Source organism: Pipra filicauda, unplaced genomic scaffold (assembly GCF_003945595.2).
Source record: "Pipra filicauda isolate LSUMZ 115617 unplaced genomic scaffold, ASM394559v2 scaffold313_size859762_pilon, whole genome shotgun sequence".
NCBI classification, from domain to species: Eukaryota; Metazoa; Chordata; class Aves; order Passeriformes; family Pipridae; genus Pipra; species Pipra filicauda.
In genome coordinates, this window is record NW_024104436.1 from 243,225 (window position 1) to 262,293 (window position 19,069).

The 19,069-nt window shown below is 40.6% G+C and overlaps 1 protein-coding gene across 1 annotated transcript in view; it reads right to left on the reverse strand.

Moving 5' to 3' along the window:
* Nucleotides 1–14,114, reverse strand: part of ALDH1L2 (aldehyde dehydrogenase 1 family member L2) — a 33,923-nt gene extending 19,809 nt beyond the window's left edge. The window contains 6 exon segments of the mRNA XM_027715203.2: nucleotides 27–128; nucleotides 967–1,132; nucleotides 3,556–3,790; nucleotides 6,052–6,193; nucleotides 13,770–13,885; nucleotides 13,888–14,114. Coding sequence (XP_027571004.2) covers nucleotides 27–128; nucleotides 967–1,132; nucleotides 3,556–3,790; nucleotides 6,052–6,193; nucleotides 13,770–13,885; nucleotides 13,888–13,936 — 810 coding nt within the window. The 5' untranslated portion in view covers nucleotides 13,937–14,114.
* Between the last annotated feature and the right edge of the window lie 4,955 nt (nucleotides 14,115–19,069).

Sequence of the window (19,069 nt, forward strand, 5' to 3'; positions counted from 1 at the left end):
CAAAACCCAATGTTATTTAGCAGTACCTCTGCATTTTCCTTTTTCTGGATCCCTTCGTATGTGGCCCCTTCTTTAGGCTGAGGTATACGAGGTGCTTTACCATCAGCAATTAGATGTACAGCTTCCACCTAAGTGAGAAAGTAATAGATTTAATGTTAGCTTGGTTCATCTTTTTTTCCTCAGTCATACTTGTGAATGACAGGAAAAGACTTTCTGACACAAGGTGAATTGGTTTGGGGTTTTTTAAACCTAGGATTTCCAAAATCTAAGGGACCAATGCTGCCCTGATTAACATACATACATGGTTAAACTTCTTTGACAAAAGAAATAGCCTCCAAAATTTTATGGCAGTATCTAGTCACAAAACTTACAGCAGATGCCTAAAATTCTGGAGGACAAAAATGTGGCTCAGTATGATTGCCTTCAAATTCTTCCTCTTTCGTTATGCAAAAAGTTATTTATCTGCATTTAAATGGAAAGAGAAAAAAATCTCTAATGAACAATGCTGAGTATTTTTTATTCATTTTCTTTTATTCACTTTAAAAAAAATACAAAAAAGGACATGCATACAAAATCCAAAGCCAATCCACCAGGGCTCTGAGTTTAAAACACCAACTCCTTTCCTTCTCTTTTTTTAAAAAACATCACTCCTAACTTTTTGTTCTCTCTGAGACTCGAAAAGATTTCATCTTGTAAAAACATTTAAGAAATCTATGGAAAGAGCCACATTCCAAACAAATTCAACTTGTCGCCATCTGTGGAAACAGAATATGTTCTGCCTCCTGTCAGCAACAAATATTCCGAGGTCACATCCTCAGCTGTTGCACAGCTGCACGGCTCCCATGAAGTCTAGGATTTGGCTGAGCACCACAACCTCTTTCCAAATGTATCCATCTTGTCTATATTTCCTTTACTTTCAAACTCTTTTCTTCTTAAAAAACTGGTATTTAGTACAGCTAAACCTACCATAGCCTTTATGCCTTCTGGGAAGAGAAACCGGTTGTATAGGTCATCCACAGTATCATTTTGGCCAACATCACATTCTCGCTGCAGAAGTATTGGTCCAGTGTCCAAACCATCATCAGCCCAAAAAATAGTAAATCCTGCTTTCTTATCTCCTTGAATTAAAGTCCTGGACATAAAAAAAAAAAAAAAAAAAAAAAGACTTACAGTAAACACAGACAGTACGAAAGTAGTCAGGGGATATCCTCATGTGTTACACATTCATTTTCTCAAGAAAGACAGAAAAGAAAATCCTTAACTGTCTTTAATATATTTCCATTGCTCACTTCACAGTGGTACCATCATTTTGGTACTGTTGATGTGTGGTTTCCACAAAATGACATAAGAAATGCTGCAACTGAACCCTGTCTGTCTTTCACACAGACCATTGTGATAATTATTTCAAAAGTATTATTAGTGGTAAGACACAGAGAGCAAAAGGTGTACAATAGTTATGACAGAATTTGAAAGATGGAAGCACCTAACAGTATATTATCTTAATAATTCATGGCATTAGCCAAGCCTCACAGCTCATCTGTAGGTCAGCAAGGCAAGTACAGTTGTCACCCAGCTGAAAAAGAGCTAAGCTCAGAGTATAAAATTACGAATATGCAACAGTTTAAAAAAAGTTATTAAGGGAATTAAGAATATCCAGCCAAATTCTCAGCTGCTGGGCATGAACATAGCAACACTTACAACAGACCTATGCTGATTTACCTCTGCTCAGGATCTTCCTCTGCAGCTGAAGGGAACTTCAGCTACTTAAAATATTTCAGTTCTCCTTCGGCATGTGCCTCAGAATAATGAAAAATCAGACCAAGGTGTGTTTAAGGGAGCAGCCAGAATATTTCCTGCATGATTTTAACCATTTGTCTGCATGTAAATACCAATGCTGTTTTAAGTAATGCATGTCTCATGTAAGTATTCCCTTGGCAGTCCATATTGTAACAGGATTGTTCAACATCTGGCTTATACACAGGAAAATTCATTATAAATTGTAAGCACTGAAAACTACATGATTGAAAGGAATAAAACACACATACGTGCAGAACAAGGGAAAAACTCCAAAGACAACTGGGGAAGTTGGCAGGTATAACAGAAGTGGGAGCTTAAATAAGTTTGGCTAGCCAATATCAGATCTTTCACATATTTAGGCAGCACTTCTTGTGTTTTCTATTATGTAAAAATTCCAAAAGATCACTGGTGAGAAGTGGATACCGTCAGCATGGCACTGGAGAAGAAGAAGGTTTCATGGGCAAATGTCCCTGATGCTGAATAGGTGACAGGATGAGAACTACTGTGTGTCCCCTCCCCTGTCCACCAGCTCCCTCCGCACAGGGCTGCTGAGAACAGAGTGGCAGCAGCTGGAAAAAGACGTAAAGGAAGTGAGTGAGGAACCCTCAGAACCTCAGGGGCATGTTTGTGCCTGGTGCCCCTATAACCATGCCTAATTTCCAAAGGTTTTCTTGGTCATACTGTGGAGATAAAGGGCCTGATCAGCACCAGGGCTGTAAACATAACACATGAAAGAAGTAGTGGTGAGAGCAAAGGTTGAGAGGGTGAAACACAAGAACAGTCAGCCAAGGTCAAATCCTACTTTAGCTTAAAGGCCTCAAGACAGTGGCCTTTACCTGGGAAGGGCAGGAGCAGATGTTTATAGAAGGAATATGCAAAACAGAGCAAGACATGGTGATACAACACTGCAGTACATTCCTGTTTCTGGACTGTCTGACTCTCATTTTTCACCTGATTTGCCAGAATTTATGCCCTTTTGTTATTCTACTCACTTGGACACAACTGACACTTTTTGAAGGATTTCCTTACATCTGTAATAGTCTCCTTTACACTTCTGTTTAAGTACTTCAGCTTACCGTTTTTGTCCAGTAAGGATAAAAATTAACAAAACAAAATAAAATATGTTTTTGTTTTGAAACTACAACACCCTGTCTTCAGATAATCATCATGCTGCCTCTAAGATTCTTTTAAAATTGTTTCTTTATATTTAGACAATTTCTTATTGAATTTAAACACTGTGGTAATGGCATTTTTGTTGTCACAAGAATGCTAGATATGGGTCTACTGTGGTCATTATTGCAGTGTACTTCTTTCAGGGCAATAATTTGAACCTAGCCTTGTGCGTTGCTCAGAAGAACAGCGAGATAAGGTTTTATTCTTGTGGATTCTCTTCTATTCTCCCATTCTGCGAAATCTTAGGCTCTGCATCAAACCCTGTTGTAATAGTTATGTAGTGTTTGTGGGGGATGAGCCACAAGGGCAGCATCCTGTTTAGAGAAACCCCGGATTGTCAATTTGCATTTTTGAGTAAAATATATGAATGTACAGATCACATCAGAATAACGGCTGCACTTGCATGGGAAATAATAATGAATCTTAGGTACGAAGTGCAGTTCATGAACCAAATAGTCAGCTGCTTCAGAGAAGTTCCTTCAGAGCAGTTGCAAGTCAACAGAACTGTGCCAGCATTTACGTGAGCAATGGGTGCAGACCAACATCCTAAAATGACAAACACGTAGTTTTGAGCACAAAACTCACCAGTTGATTGCAGAAGCTCCTCGGTGGCGTGGTAGGATGGATGGATGGTAAATAATAGACCCATGTTTTGGGCAGTCAATAACATCCATGGGGATGAACTGTGTACAGAACGGAAGGACATTTAGCTCTGCTCCAACTGATTTGTAGGCTGCAACTACTTCCCGGATAGGCTTGCCTTTAGCTCTCCATCTGGGGAACTTAAAAACAGGAGTGCCATCCTTCTCCGCTGCCAGTGCTGAGGGGCAAGAACAAATTTTTTTTAATTCATATTTTGTGTTAAAAATTCACACTGAAATCAGAGATACATAGCATGACAACTCAAGCAGATCAAGTGCGTGATTACAGACTGGCCTTTGTACTGTTCTGTATGCTGTTTAAAAACCTTTGTGCTTGGATAGATTTTATTCATCCTGTCTTTGATTCTCATCCCTATAGCTTATGTCATTTTCAACTTCAAGTTCACTCTTATGACTCGGCTAATAAGGACCAATGAAAGCAGAAAAGAATAATGAATGTTATTGTTGACTACTTAAGTGTGGTACTTCATTTCTTGTCCAGTCATTACATTTGCCTGCAACTGGTTTGGTTTAGCAGAACTTAATTTTCCACCTTCAGCAATTTTTATGTGAATATGACTATGTAAAACTCAGATTCACACGTCAGCAGCATTTTGCCATGTGATGCAAATAATTACAGATGCTAGTGGGCTTCAGTAATTTCTTCAAAATTCTGTTTACTGATGGTTTCTGGATACGCTTTCATTTATCTGTGAGACACATAAGCTACACCCAAAACTAGACTCAAAGGTGAGGAAAAACAATTGCACTAATTGCAGAGAGAATCTTCAGATGTTTGATAAATTCCATTGCACAGCCACTTAACAGCTTACCACTGAATAGGATAGTAAAGTCAAATTTTACATCTGTTGAGTTTTATATTAATAGGAAGAAAAGGGGAAAAGAGAAGAGTCATGGAAAATTCACCTAATCTAATCAAATTTCTAAAAACATATTAATGCTTTACTTTATCTTTTCACTTCTGAAATTGGATCTTGAGATTAACCTTAAACATCTTTAGCATGTTTACTTAGGTCTTAAGTAAACACTTACTTAAATACCATTCCATGGAAGTTAGTGTGTACTGCAGTGGTTTCTAGAAACAAGAACTGTAGTTGTCTGAGGATACAGAAACTTCAGAAAATTCTACTTAAGCTCTCTGCATCATCTGGACATAAAAAGTGACGACGTATGTAGTAATTCCTTTTTTTTTTCAATCTGGAGAGCAATAAACTAATCCAATGGTTTAGTTAAAATAAATATACAATTGAAATATTGGAAGATTTACTTAGTTGCATTTGTTAGTGTAATAACTGCACAAGAATAATTTATACATTGTAACCAAGTTATGGTACATTATAACTAATATAATATATATAGTATTTATATATAGTGTAATCCAACCAGAGCTGGATAGTCAAATTTTCTTTTTCTAAACTAACAGTTGCCTTACAGAGTGTGATTAAATCTTTTAATGAAGTAGAGTTGAGAATTATATGCCAGTCTGTGAGCGCCATAGCCCAGGTAAGCAAAATTTGTGTTTGATTCTTCCCTCGTAAGGGTTCTCTAAAAACGTGTCATGACCAGACCAAAACCAGAAAAAAAAAAAACCACAACAACAAAAGAGACTTGAGACAGCTCATGGAATGTAGTTTTAACTTTGGATTATCCATAAATACACATTCCATTCTGGCACTTCTATTTGCTGATCATTTTAACTTATCTTCGTGCCACTGAAAAAAAGAAGGCAAAGAAAAGTTACAATTCAGATGTTCCAAATAAGCTTCTTTGTCATGCTGAGTTCTCTTCTATGACTATAATGAGTACAATTCTGAAACAACTCTTTCTTTAGGAAGTCTAGAAAATCCTTATGCACCTTGACAACGGAAAAAGGGAGAGCAAAGCCTCCTGTAACCTTTTTAATGTGTTTTCCATGGTCCGGCTTGAAGAAAAATAGGCTCTGCAGGTACACTGCCACATGCAAACTTGTCAGAAAGGGCAGAAAGCCAGGGACAAACAGTCTTGGCTCCATGCCTTGAGTGTCCTAGGCAGCACAATGAAGCAAGTGACAGACATTTGTGCTTGAGTACAGGCTCAGCAGCTCTTTGCTTTAAGATTCAGATCTCATTTAGAACAATTACCTCTAGGAGGTACATTCAAATAAGGTATCCAGATTAATTTTATTTTTCCAATATCTTAATGTATTTGTTAGAATACATTAACCCTGCATGGTTAGAAACAACTTTTAAATACTGATAAACTGACAAGTTTAAAACCGTTTCTGGGACTTGTGCTTGTTAAAGCACAGTTCTTGTGCTGAATTCAGTATAATAAAGGCAATATATGCAAGTCATTTCCATATAGATGTTGCCTTCTCACGAAAAGGCAAGTTTGTTAAGGATGTCTGCAATTTTAACATTTGGATTAAAGTTACACTTACCCAAAGGATCAGCTTGTCCATTCTTGTCAGGCACTGTGAATACGCCCACAACTTTATGCCCCTCTTTTCTCAGCTTGCTATAAACTTCTTGTCCAAAAATACTTTGACCTATAAGGGCTAGTTTTAGTTTATGTTGATAAGCCTGGTAAAAAGAATTAAAATGAAACACGTTTTAGGATACAAAGAAAATATGTCGTTGCTTACATTTCTCTCTTGCTCTTTCTTTATCAATGTTCATTTTTATTTAAAATGGAATGGTCTTTTTACTCTAATCACCTTTGAAGGAATAGTAATAATTTTTTTGAGATTAATGACAGGCAACATACAATTCAGAGAGACCATACTTCACAAGAAAGTGTCATCTGATACTGTCATTTTTGTTTATATGGCTTTTCTAGAATCTTCATTAGACAGATCCACTGCTTCTTACAAGAAGCTCCATTATCTTATTCATAGTCAGAATAAGATAAGAAATGAAAATATATTTTTGAAATGGGTACATAAAACACTTTTCCTAGGCATTATGTATGTGCCTGTAACATGCTCTCTAAATCGCTATAATTACAGTGGTGTATTATTTGTGGTTAACATGTATAGGCTAAAGAAGACAAGCTTGCATGGTTCCTGCCAAGTTAAAGGTAATGATCATCCATTTGATCCTCCTACAAGGAAATACTGCTAAATGTGAGCTCTCTTGCTGGACTTCCACTGCCTGCTGTGTTTGGATCCCAGTACACCGGACATGTGATTTTAAGCTTCTTCAAGCTGAGTAGGTCCAAGTAACCACCTCCACTTCTTCTTTTTTTTTTTTTTAATTTAAGATAGTTAGAACCACAACACTATGATGGTGTCACGATATCAGGTACTGCTACGTTTTTCAAGTGATTGCATCCTGAGAAAACTACTAATTAACCTTCGGAGTCCCTTTAGATTTAGGTGGCAGTTCTGCTCCTATCCCACCCTACCTCCAGTCCCTCACCTCTAATACCTCCTTTATCCCAGAACTGGTATTTCTGTATTTCTTTATCCCAAGAACTGGGATACTGAAGTAGGGAGGCATTGACCTGACAAAGCGTGGCTTATTCTTAACTGGATCTATTCAAAGATTTAGTTCATTGCACTGCCACGAGTCCTAACATAGATCCAGTGGGGGAGCAGAAATGTAATGGAACATGCAAGCATGGCAGAAGGGTGGAACTGTCTCTTTGCATTTATAGTCAGCTTTTGGAAAATGAAAACTGGAAACCACCTTTGAAAAACAAATGGACTAGTGGAGCTGGTTAAAAAAGAAAGGTCCACAGAGAATAAACAAAAAACTTGCCCTCCTCAAGGCTAAATCTGGTACAAACTATTCCTTGATTCAAACCATAGAGATCCTCCTTTTAGGAGTCCTGAATGAAAGGTAGAAAATAAATCCACACTCTCCCTACCTTTATTATTAACTTCATCTTTCCCAACTGAACTTCCATTTTTTCCTTACAAATGGTCAGAGGAATCAAAGCCCTGTATGAATGTCTTAACCACTGACATTTGTTTTGTTTGTATGTTGGCACTTGTACTTTTTCTCCTCCTTCCTCTTTTCCCTTTCTTATGGTGCTGGGATATGAGGACACTTTGACTAAGCAGGTTATTGATTGGATAACAAATGTTCTGCACTGCCCATCAGATCATATGACAAAGAGAAAAGTCCTGAAAAACAGGTTACTCAAAACCACAATCCATTCATTGCAATTCATTTCACAGCTGACATATTATGGATGTATCTTACTATTTTCAAGTTACCTTTCAGTTGTGCAGCTGGCCTTAGAAAAGGGAATTACGAATTGGTAGGTTCCATTACAGGAATATTGGAGCGTGCTCTTTATTTTTTGTATAAAGCAATAGGAAATATCTATTTGTTTCAGAGAAATATTTTCCCTCAGAATGAAACTACACAGTAAAACTGTCCCTGTATTGCAGCATTACTCAGCACTAGTGCCACTGCAGTAGAAACAAGCAGTAAGATGCAAAGATGGACATAACTCAGGCTCTTGCAAAACCAGATTGTTATAATTGGCTGGTAAAAAACATCTGTGAGACTGGTAGCAACACTGCACTGCTAGCAGTTATACCTAAAATAGTCCACTATTTTGTTCTTAATAAAGACGAGACCTTGTTCTGAATTACCATGAGCACAACTTCTCCCTGCAATCCTTATCCAGCAAGGCGCAACAGAAGCAGGGAATGCTTATTATCAATGCTTTATGACAGATATCTTCACTTTTACAGCAGAAATGTTGCTGCATTATTAAAACAAACTATCAGATTTTCCCAAGTATTTTAATTAGTAGGCAAGTTGGAGAAAGATTAGCCTGCTGTATCACTGAACATGTCTGGCATGGTGTGAAATCCTCTGATTTCTGTTCTGTGCTAATTTACAGTGGTAGACCAACCAGTATATTGAAGAAACATGAAAGATAGTCCAGATGAGAGTTACCTATTCTACTTTTGTCCTTTTCTCAACATCTCTCAGTAAGAACACAAGTATGAAAGGGATCTTCTTAGCTAACAAATCCAGTCCTCTGCCATCAAATCAATCATGTCACAGGATTGTTTTTATAAATTTACCTGACCTCCTTTTCAAAGTATTTTCAAAGTCCTCACTGCTGTACTCTGCTGCTTTTCTGATATTTGGCCAATCTTCTTCTAATTTTAAGTCCAAATTTATCATTACTTTAGGAGTTACTTTTCCTCCATTTACTCACACAGTCTTAATAACATATGCATCCTCTACTCCTAAACTTTCAGTTCACATTTCCCTGTGAATAAATCTGATTCTCATATTACATGGAATGTCATACCAATTCCAGTTCCAAATCATGAAATGCTACACATGCTTAATTTGTCTTAGTTGTGGAATTGAGTCAACAAATTGTGAGAAGAAAACAGAGAACGCAATCCCCAAATGAATTAAAAACCAAACCAACAAACATAAAAAAACTCAAAAGCAAAACCAACAAAAAACCCAAGCCAAAACTGGCAAGTTTGAGAAGATTACAGAGTGGTTAAGTCCCATTTCTTCACTTTAGTGCACAAAAACATTAGCCTGGCAGTGAATCCGCTCTGCCGTCTCACACTTGCAGAAAGTAACTCAAATAGGGGCTGGTTTCAATTGTAAGATGGATCTGGTAACTGTGCTATGACCAGTGATTCCTGAGTTACCTCTCCAATGAATGAGTATTGTGTGACATCTGGCTTAGACTGGTAGTGCATTAACACATAGTCTGCCATCAGTAGAAAGCAGGAGACAACCCACAAGCCAGTCATGCACAGGATTTCTACCGAGTAAAAAACAAAGAAAAGAAATCTGTGTGGAAGGACTTGTGATCAGACAATAAGTTCAGATCTGCATTTTTTGTTTTATTTGAAAAATTAATTGAGCAACTGCATGAGATCTTATAGCTGCTCTGTATCCTCTTTTGGAAACTCTCCTCAAGTATTTTTACCTAAAATGAGTTAGATCTGCAAAAGTGGGAAATTATTTTAGAAGAATTTACTGTGGACATAACACTCAATTAAAACAGAAAGCTTTATAAGATTATACAGAAAAGGAAAGAGTTTGGTGTTTTCTTTCTTTCAAAAATGGCTCATTTTGGCCAGCATTCATCAAGAAACTGTAGAAAAGAAGTTTGTTAAAGAACACCAAAAAATCTTGATTTTGAATAATGTAGTAGATGGATGCTCCGTCATTATCACTAACATACACAAAGATTAAACTTCTTATTGCTTCTGACAGTGATGTTGAGAGATGATATTATATTTCTTCTGCAGTAGCCTGACCGACTACAAATGCGTAGCATGCATGAACAGATGCATGTGAAGGTTAATGGTCATTGTAGTATCAGAATGGATCTTTTGCTGCACTTTTGTAAGATTACCTGATTTCTAGTTATACAAAACAATGCAATTCAGGTGGCTTAGGAAGATCTGGCCTTTCTTTTATGACTAATCATAGAATAATGTAGTTATTATGATAGTGCTGCCAAAATAAAAGAATTTACAAAGTTGGTGTTCACTCTAATGTAATTCTGTTGTTTTCATTGTCTGAACTTTCAATTCCTTCTTTAACCTTCTATTTTGTTTATACCGTAACGCAGATTAACAGTAATTATGTTTCCCTGACTCAAGTACTCCTGACTTGAATGAAGAAAATAAGATAGGGGTAGAAGCATAAAACCTGAGAACTGTTTGTACAAGCAGTCTTATCTTAAACGCTCAATGTGTTTGAAAGTTGTCCACATCTATTTCACCCCCTCGATATGAAACCACAGACTTAAGTTTAACTCCCATATTTAAAAATTCTGTCCATACCATCTGTTCCATACTGGAATTTATTTTACAATGGCTCATTAAAAGATATGCAATATTTTAATGCTTGATTCCATTCTGGTTCCTTTTTTCCTCCAAAACACTTAATCAATAATAAAACTAACAAATAGAATTAAGCACTGCATAGATAAGCAGCCTGACAAATGTTGGTAACTATCTTGTCAAGTTTTAGTTCCTAAAAAGGGAAGACAAGTCCAACAGCTTCATTTTCTTCTCTAAGAAGAATCTAAAGTTACAAAACTTCTCCATAGGAGAATATTTATTTCACAGATAAAAATAATTTTTTGTTACTGCCTCTTTTTTATGTGTGTCTAACATTCAATTGGTTACCAGTTTCTAATCAAATTACTCGAAAACTAAGATTTAGTAACTGCTACCCTGGTTACAAAGATTACAATGTTTTACTTAGTTTGTGTAAGAATTTAGTGAAGGTAATAAATATTTTAATGCTACATCTTTTTTAAAAGTAACATAGAATTATACTCCCTTTGAAAACCAGTACTGCAGCTTTATTTCTACTGAGATCCCCCTACATGTGCTAAAATTCCAGTGCCTCCAAATAGAAACCTATAGTAGAGCCCCGCCTCCATCTACATACACATCCACGGGCAATGTGTTCCCACCATTCACTCATTCATTCTCATTTTTTTGGCACTGCTGACTGCATTTCCAAAAAGCCTGAGTTAAAATCTCCTTATTCTAACACCTTCCATGTAGATACCTTAGGAGGATTGCTGTCCTCACGCTAAACTGAGCAGTGAAACATGAAACAACAGCCTCTAGGAAGGAAAAAAAATCTTCTCCCAGCCTCATTCAACTCACAAAACCTATACATCTGGACAATTTGGATTGGGCAAGGCTTTCAGGGAGCGGTTACTTGCAGGAGTTCTGCAGTCTATATATTTAACAGGACATAAAGAATGACTTGAAACAAAAGTGCAGAGCTGTAAAAAACTAAACCGTGGGGTGCAGAGGAATTTAGGCCACCAACTTCAACCCTGAGCACACCACCATCCCAGAGCAAGGAACCAGTGGTGAGAAGGTCACAAACGAGACACTCTTCCTAGGCCAAAGCAGGGGGCTTCCCTCTGGCACCAAGAACGTGCATGGTCCTTCCTAACTGCGAAGGCAGCCTTCAGCTTCTCATAGGGCAAATCTCAGCATGGGGAGGCAGCGAACAGCTACACTCACATGGTTCTTGACACACGATTACCAGGCACTGTCACAGCACCGCAGGTGCCTGTTCCCTGCAGCTTCCAGGTTTTGCTGGAGGTCTCAGGTGAGGCCAATCAGCTGACTAGGGGGCAGCACCCAGCCCTGCCATGAGGGATTTAAACAGCTGCTGGGAGCGCTGTGAACAGGGGCAGGCAAATAGGGAGTGAGACAGCTGGCTTCTGGAGCTTGTAGAAAGAGATAAGAATCTGAATAGCCCCCCTGTAATCCAGAAGGAAACAGTTAGTGGCCTGCTGAGCCACTTGGATCCCCACAAGTCTATGGGATCAGATGGGATCCACCCTAGGGTGATGAGGGAGCTGGCGGAAGAGCTCACCAAGCAGCTCTCCATCATCTACCAACAGTCCTGGCTCACTGGGGAGGTCCCAGATGATTGGAAGTTGGTGAATGTCACGCCGATCCACAAAAAGGGCCGGAAGGAGGACCCGGAAAACTACAGACCCGTCAGCCTGACTTCAGTGTCTGGCAAGGTTATGGAGCAGATCATCCTAAGTGCAATCACACAGCACCTACAGGATGGACAAGGGATCAGACCCAGCCAGCATGGGTTTAGGTCCTGTCTGACCAACCTGATCTCCTTTTACGATCAGGTGACCCGCCTGCTGGATGAGGGGAAGGCTGTGGATGTGTCTACCTGGACTTCAGCAAAGCCTTTGACACCGTCTCCCACAGCACACTCCTGGAAAAGCTGGCAGCCCATGGCTTGGACAGGAGCACTCTCTGCTGGGTTAGGAACTGGCTGGAGGGCCGGGCCCAGAGAGTGGTGGTGAACGGTGCTGCATCCAGTTGGTGGCCGGTCACTAGTGGTGTCCCCCAGGGATCAGTGTTGGGTCCAGTTCTATTTAATATCTTTATTGATGATTTAGATGAGGGGATTGAGTCCACCATCGGCAAATTTGCAGATGACACCAAGTTGGAAGGGAGTGTCGATCAGGTGGAAGGCAGGAGGGCTCTGCAGAGGGACCTGGATAGGCTGGAGAGCTGGGCTGATTCCAACGGGATGAGGTTCGACAAGGCCAGGTGCTGAGTCCTGCACTTTGGCCACAACAACCCCATGCAGCGCTACAGGCTGGGCACAGAGTGGCTGGAGAGCAGCCAGGCAGAGAGGGACCTGGGAGTTTGGATTGACAGGAAGCTGAACATGAGCCAGTAGTGTGCCCAGGTGGCCAAGGCGGCCAATGGCATCCTGGCCTGGATCAGGAACAACGTGGCCAACCGGGAAGTGATTCTTCCCCTGTACTTGGCGCTGGTGAGGCCACACCTGGAGTACTGTGTCCAGTTCTTTGCCCTTGAGTTCAGGAAGGATATCGAGGTGCTGGAGCAGGTCCAGAGAAGAGCAACAAGGCTGGTGAAGGGACTCGAGCACAAGTCCTATGAGGAGAGGCTGAGGGAGCTGGGGCTGTTCAGCCTGGAGAAGAGGAGGCTCAGGGTAGACCTCCTCACTCTCTACAACTACCTGAAAGGAGGTTGTAGCCAGGTGGGGGTTGGTCTCTTCTCTCAGGCAACTATCAGCAAGACAAGAGGGCATGGTCTTAAGCTGTGCCAGGGGAGGTTTATGTTGGACATTAGGAAGAAGTTCTTTACAGAGGGGCTGCCCAGGGAGGTGGTGGATTCATTGGAATGGGCTGCCCAGGGAGATGGTGGATTCTCTGTCCCTGGAGGTTTTTAGGTAAGACTGGATATGGCACTTAGTGCAATGGTCTAGGAACCACAGCGGTAGTGGATCAAGGGTTGGACTTGATAATCTCAGAGGTCCCTTCCAACCCAGCCGATTCTATGATTCTATGATTCAATGATCTCTGCAAAATGCAGTGCCCAGATGATGGCTGCGATCCCGCCTGCAGAACAGCCGGGCAAGAGGCAGCTTCTGCACCCACACCAAGCCTTTTCCCGATCCCTCTCGACCTTCTCGCGCCTGTACGCGCTTTACTAAAACCTCGGCACAGACAATACGCATCACATCCTGGAAAATGCCCCCTCCCGCCACTTCCCCCTCCTCTCTCGCCCCCTGGTTGCCCCCGGACCGGCGCGGCACGCCGAGCCCGGGAGCGAACGGGCTCGGCACGGCACAGCCCGGCGGGACCCTCGTGCCCCGCCGCCCGCCCCGCGCTGCTCACCGCGGCCGTGGTGCAGATGGTCCGCAGCAGCCGGGGGGCTGTCCGCAGCATCCTTCGGAGCGTCGCCGGGCCCCCGGCTCCCTCGGCCGCCCGGCGAGCACAGAGCCGGCTCCGCTCGTCTGATGCAACCCGCGCCGGTGCCGCTGGCGCCCCGCCAGCCCCTGCATCCGCGGCCGCGGCGGCGCAACCCCGCCCGGGCCCGTGGCCGCCCCGCGGCGGGGGGAGCGGGTCAGCCCCGCACCTGCCGGGCCCGCCGCCCCCTCGGCGCCCCGCGGGGCACGGCGCGGGGGCTGTGCGGCCTCGGGGGGGAAGGGGCGGGATCCAGGCGAGCGCCGCTGGCCCCCCGCTCCCCGCCGCGGGGCGCGGCCCCCGGGGGCGGGCTGAGCCCTCCCCGCCGCTGCCGCGGGGCCCGAGGGCAGGGACGAGCCGGGGGTGTGTGTGTGAGGGGTTCCCGGCTCGCGAGATCGGGAATCACAGAATCGTTAGGGCTGGAAGGGACCTCGAGATCATCCAGTCCAACCCCCCTTGCCAAGGCAGGGTCACCTGGAGCAGGTGACACAGGAACGCTTCCAGGTGGGGTTTGAATGTCTCCAGACTCCGTGACCTCCCTGGGCAGCTTGTTCCAGTGCTCTGCCACCCTCAATGTAAAGAAGTTCTTCCTCATGTTGAGGTGAAACTTCTTGTGTTATAGTTTATGGCCATTATTGCTCGTCCTGTCACTTGGCACCACTGAAAAGAGTCGGACATCATCCTCTTAGCACCCACCTTTGAGATATTTATATACATTAATGAGATCCCCTCTTGGTCTTCTCTACACTAAACAGGCCCAGCTCCCACAGTCTCTCCTTATATGAGAGATGCTCTAGACCCCTCATCATCTTTGTAGCCTCCACTGGACCCTCTTCAATAGTTTCTTGTCTTTCAGCTTTGTTCCCTCTACTGAGGAGGCTGGTGAAACATTCTGTTGAACCTGCTGTGGCAGTCAAAGATTATGTAGATTATTGACATTAATTTTCAGCTTATTTCATGCCAAAATTGCCGGTAATGTGGTTAAAAAACATTAATGACTTTCTGGAAATCCATTTCACCAACATTGCCAAGTATTTTTAAAGCAGCTCACTCTACTTAATAATTTTTTTAAAAAATTTTCTAGGATCTGAGTTCCATTAATACAAATGTTTCAACTTCAATATAATTTGCAAACTACAACAAAGTCTTCTTGTCAGAGGTATGGAGATAGTGTGGCAGTAGTATAAGCATCATTGCAAACTAGGTCAGGTTTAATCCCTGTCTAATAAACTACAATACATGCTGTTCTTGTCAAGAAAACAAGGACAGCAAAAATGGAAAAGTTTTTCTTACGGCCAAGTTGTGAACCATGTCAGAGAGGTCAGTGGCATGCTTAAGCCAAAGTTAAAACCTGCAGAGATCTTGCTACAGTAGAAAATAAAGTAGACAAAGTCTTGCCTAACACATGCAAACATTCATTTCTCACTGAGACTTTTTTGATGCTTTCCTGCAAAGAACTGTAATAATAACTCCCAGGGATTAATTCCAAGGCCCCTACCTTCTTCCTCAGGGTACTTCGAATGCTGTACCTTAAAGACATAGTACAGCTGCAGTACAGCTGTTATCTCCTTGTTCAGGGGACACAGGAAGGAGAGCTGCTGTAAGAGATAAATTGTGCCAGTCCCAAATTAAGTCAGGTTGGCACAACACAATTTCCCCCCAGAGTAAAGTTATACAAGGGTTTGCATTGTGACTCTCATAATTCACATTCATTTCCTTCTTTACTCCTGTCATAGCAAAACTATATCCTGCCCTTTATTCAAGGCTCTTGACAGCCCCATAAGTGTAGATGGTCCTGCATGGAATCAACAATCAGCAATACAGGGACTAAATAGGCTCATGCACAAGACAGTTGTGCAACTGATCAAACCCACTATCTGCTCAAATAGGATGCACAGACAGTCCTTAGTAAAGAAATGATATCACTCCCTCTGACAGCAGAAGGAATGAAAGTCTGTATAGTCTTCCTATGACTTGATGGAAGTTGCACAAATTCCCTACAAAAGAGCGCAGTTGATTTCTGCTATAACAGCTGGCATCAGAATGGTCCTAAAATGGAAGGTTTGGAACTGGATTCAAGCATTGCTGACGTTCATGAAACTTCAAATCCTGGTTCATGATGCAAAATCCTCTCCAACTAGAACATGACACACTTGGCATTTAACCACTGACAGACAGGCTTACAGCAAAATACCTGGTTTTCCCAGGTAAGAAATTTGTAATAACTTATGGCACTATTCCCTATACACACAAAGTACATAATACAACAATGCACATGTAAAGCACCAAGGTTAGTTCATCACCAAGCACAATTCCAAACTGATTGAGTCAACTATATATCTCCATTTACTTTACAAATTGCTAACATGTCAGGTGACAAAAGGGGAAAATCATGTGTCTGTTGTCACCAGAATCATGGCATAAAGAAGAGCTGGGAGGTAAGATGTGGGCTTTACTTTAGATTTCATAGAAATGAGAGGGGTAGGTAGACAAATGGGGATAAGGGTGTGCTAAATCACAGGCAAGGATGGTATCTGCATACCATCAGCTTCTTATCATCACAGTGATGAATTCATAGACATGGGTTTTAACAACCACTTAACAAATTGGCTATTTAGAATTTCAAGGATCTATGTAAAAAGTTACAGTCAATTCAAATTCCAAGTTTTTTGGCATTAAGAAAATTATTAGGTTGACCTGTCCGAGAATGAGCAATAGGTCTCTTGTGACACAGTAAACTCCAACATCAGAGTTAAATATTGTAACAGTTACAATGTATTCCTCTGGATTTTATGTTGTTTGGAAAAAGTGACACAAAGCCTTCCCTGTTGATTTTTTTATCCCAGTCAGAAAAGTACCTTACGAATTATCAGTTTCTTGTTAACCTGGGGAAAAAAAATCCTAGCTCTAGTGCTATGTGTGTAAATTTATGCAACTTTCTTTGGAGCCCATTTAATATATTACGTTTTCTACTTTGATTTTTTTTCCCCCTTCCTGTTCTGGTGCTTGTTCTTAAAGCTAAAGTTTAGCTTTGGGCAAAACCCTGCAATTATTCATAGTAAGCTTTGCAGCATGGGCTTTTTCCCTTTCTCTTACCAAATTTTGCAGATATGTATGTCAGCAAGTGGCAAAAACTATTCAGGAGCTAAACCTGCCTGTTCATTAGTGTGCTCACAAAGCAAAATGTGTTTGTATGTGCAGAAACATAGAGAACAAATGTAAGACCTAATGCAGCTGAACATTATAAATCCTTGTTGACTTCTGTGAAGCAGAAGCTACTCTATGTCTTTGAATACATCGTCAGGACTTGGCAGGAGCATTAGGAAAAACTCTGTTCCACAAGACACCGAGTAGGTGCACATACTGAAGTGCTTGGGAAACTGCTAGGAATTTTCCAGGATTTGCTTTCCTTTGAAAATCATGCCCTGGGATTCAGTAATCAAATAAACTAGCCCTGCATAGGCTTTTTATTGTTGGAAATCAGCCTTGATGGAGCTTTTCATGACGATTAAAGATTTGGTCATAGTTCAGACTCAAATTCCTCAGGAATACTTTAGAGTTCACCCAGTTTTAAAGACTGAGTAATTAAAAAAAATAAAGTAAGGCTTTGTATGGTTGTTCCCTAAGTATGTTAATTGCATGACAAGTTTCGACTAAAATTTTAAAACAATAGAAACATTTCATGTTTTTCCACTTGCTGAAGCAAGATTTCATGGGAAAGTTACTTGGTGTTTTATCTTTGCAACATTTGTATTTAAAACTTGTTTGGTGTTTTGTTTTGGGTTTTTTTTCCAGAGATCTGAACTAGACAACCATTTAAAACCTTATGTTTGACATTTCATTTTTCCAGAGTAACCAAAAGGAGGCATATATTTGATGAGGAAAGGGAATTATTTTACCAATTTAAACCAGTAGAAAGAATTATCATGTGCAGATGCCTTGCTCATATGCATAAATGGAAGTCTCTCAAACTTTACACAATAGAATAGAAACTATGTCTGCAAAAGCTATTGTTATCTTTGTGGAGTAGAGTTGCAAAGAGCAGCTCTCAGATGGTAAATCCTTTCTGGGAATTCTGCCACAAAAACTTTGAGCAAGAACTTTATTTTATTTAAAATATTCAGAGTTGAGCATCAAATGTTCCACAGACATGGAACATATAGAATAGTTGGTTTCCTGGAGAACCAGCAAGCCAAATTCTTTCTCCTGCAAGTAATTACAATTCTAGTAATTACTAATTCTATGAATCTTGGTGGAGCTTTGACTGTTTACAAGAGGAGCAATTTCTGCTCTGGGTGCTTTTCATTTCTTTTTATTTTTTTTTTTTAATAAAATGCTTCCTGTTTGGATGCTCTGTTAAAGTTTTCAATAGCTTTCAAGTATCAGAAGAATACTGTTTAAAAATATACCAGGCAACTCTCTTCTCCAATGTAGAGTAATATTTCCAATTGAGATAATTTAAAAGAAAAGAAGGATTTTTAATACCTCATGAAATCAAGCCCCTGTTGATTTATGAATCCATAGACACCTGGCCACTTCACTCCATAAATAAAACAGTCAAAATACCATATTAATTCTTCTACATTTTGGAGTTTATTCTCTCACCTATCCTTTCTAGTTCTGATGTGTAACAAGTAATTTCAGCTGGAACATATTTATGTTCACATTTCACTCAGTTCCTGTGAAAGTCCATTATGAAATTTCATTTCATGGTCATTTTGACCTGACTGAAAGAAATGATTGTTTTATCAACTATACCTGTGTTCAGTAATAGTCAGCTTACCAAAAATCCCTGTATTAAACAAAGTCTAAAGACTCATTCTAACACATATTTGAGCAATCTTAGCAATTCCTATGAGCTTGTACCCCATAAAAGTTTCCTGGTACAAATGGAAGCTGTGTCACCCAACTTTCAGAAATTATGCTTATAAAATGTCAATGATTTCATGTTACTGAACAGCATAAAGCCATTCACTAATGAGACAGCATGGCAAACTTACAAATCAAACCTGAGTCAGTCTTACTGTCAGTAAAAGTCTTCAAGATAAAATCTAAATCAGATTTTCAGAGAAAATAGAAATTCTAGCAGCATCTAGAATTGACCTAAATAATTTCAGTGTAAGCAACAAAACACTGCCACCTAGGGAGCCAAAGGAAAACCCAATTATCAGTCATTTAAATAAATGGATCGTGAATGGCAGTATAAAATTTAACTGGTGTACTTACTTGAG